Source organism: Aplysia californica, unplaced genomic scaffold (assembly GCF_000002075.1).
Source record: "Aplysia californica isolate F4 #8 unplaced genomic scaffold, AplCal3.0 scaffold00103, whole genome shotgun sequence".
Taxonomy (NCBI): Eukaryota; Metazoa; Mollusca; class Gastropoda; order Aplysiida; family Aplysiidae; genus Aplysia; species Aplysia californica.
The window spans coordinates 765808-767246 of NW_004797373.1; the positions used below are offsets into that span (position 1 = coordinate 765808).

The 1439-nt window shown below is 40.2% G+C and overlaps 1 protein-coding gene across 1 annotated transcript in view; it reads left to right on the forward strand.

Annotated features, from left to right (window-relative positions):
- The window catches only part of LOC101850323 (CD109 antigen), a gene marked incomplete at its 3' end in the record, with an annotated part of 124263 nt that overhangs the window by 91048 nt on the left and 31776 nt on the right, over window positions 1–1439 (forward strand). The window contains 1 exon segment of the mRNA XM_013080868.2: window positions 582–683. Coding sequence (XP_012936322.1) covers window positions 582–683 — 102 coding nt within the window.

Genomic DNA, 1439 nt, shown 5'->3' on the forward strand with positions numbered 1-1439 from the left:
TATCTATCTATCTATCTATCTATCTCTCTCTCTGTCTTTCTCTCTCTCTCTCTTTCTCTCTTTCTCTTTCTTTCTTTCTTTCTTTCTCTCTCTCTCTCTTCCCTCTCTCTCTTGTTCTTTCTCTCTTTCTCTTTCTCTTTCTCTCTCTCTCTCTCTCTCTCTCTCTCTCTCTCTCTCCAACTTTCTCTCCCACTGAGAGCAACAGATCATCATTGTCATCTTGTCTAATCTTAAACAAAACAAATTATATCAAACAAAATCCTGCTGTTCTAGCTCAAGTGAACATGACGCTGAGAGGCAGTGTTTGGTCTTGTCTGGTTTTATGTTATTCCATCTCATCTTATCTCATCTCACCTCACCTCACCTCACCTCACCTCACCTCACCTCACATCACATCATCTCATCTGGACTGGACTGGTCTCATCTCACCTCACCTCACCTCACCTCACCTCACATCATCTCATCTTGTCTGGACTGGTCTTATCTCACCGAATCTCATCTCATCTCGGCTCATCTCACCTCATCTCATCTTATACCATCTCAAACAAACCTCTAACAAAATCCTCTTTTCCTAAACTCAGGTGAACGTGACGCTCACAGGCAATGACATGTTCCGCAACATCTACGTATCTAAGACAGGACAACAGACCTACGACTCCGACGACAGGGTTCTCCAGGTCACGGTAAGCGGACCACCCTCCAGCCGCCCACCTTTTTTGTCCAACTTCCCTTTGATGTTCGATTTTTAAAAGAATTAATTGTTTTATTTAGGTATTTTGGTAACTTTTTTTTACGCCCCTGTCGACATAAACTATACCATTTATTCCAACTTCCCTTTGAACTTTTTTTTTTTTTTGGGGGGGGGGAGGGGTTGGGTTTGTGTTTTTGTTTCGTTTTGTTTTCTTTGTTTTGTTTCGTAAGGAATTTTTTAAACGCTATTTTTACGTCCCCATAGACACAACTTAGACCATTTATTAGGATGCAGGTTTCCTCAACGTATCATCCCATCTGTATTTATTAACATGCTGTATACTGTTGCATTGTAAACAAGGGTTGAAGGAGTCAGAATTAGCTTATTGTATCTGATTGCTAGTTCGACCATTGTTTAAGTAATGCGGCTACAGGAGATGTTATGTTGAGCTTAAAACTGGTGACACGAAACATCTTACCTAACTCCTCGTTTGATCTCCTTATTATATTAGCCGTACTCTCCCTCAATTATTACTGTAACGTTTTGGTCTTAGTACAAATGCTCAATTATTCTGAGATCTCCAGCACCTATGTCATGCTTTGGAAAAATCAAAGAGTTTTTATAATAATTATAACCCCGGAATGTTTCTGAGTGTTATAGGGTATGCTGGGGTAATAATATGGTGTAAAGTGCATAGAGCTTGCTGTCGAGGGGGGTATGTGCTATGCATGCCACTTATTTTATTTTT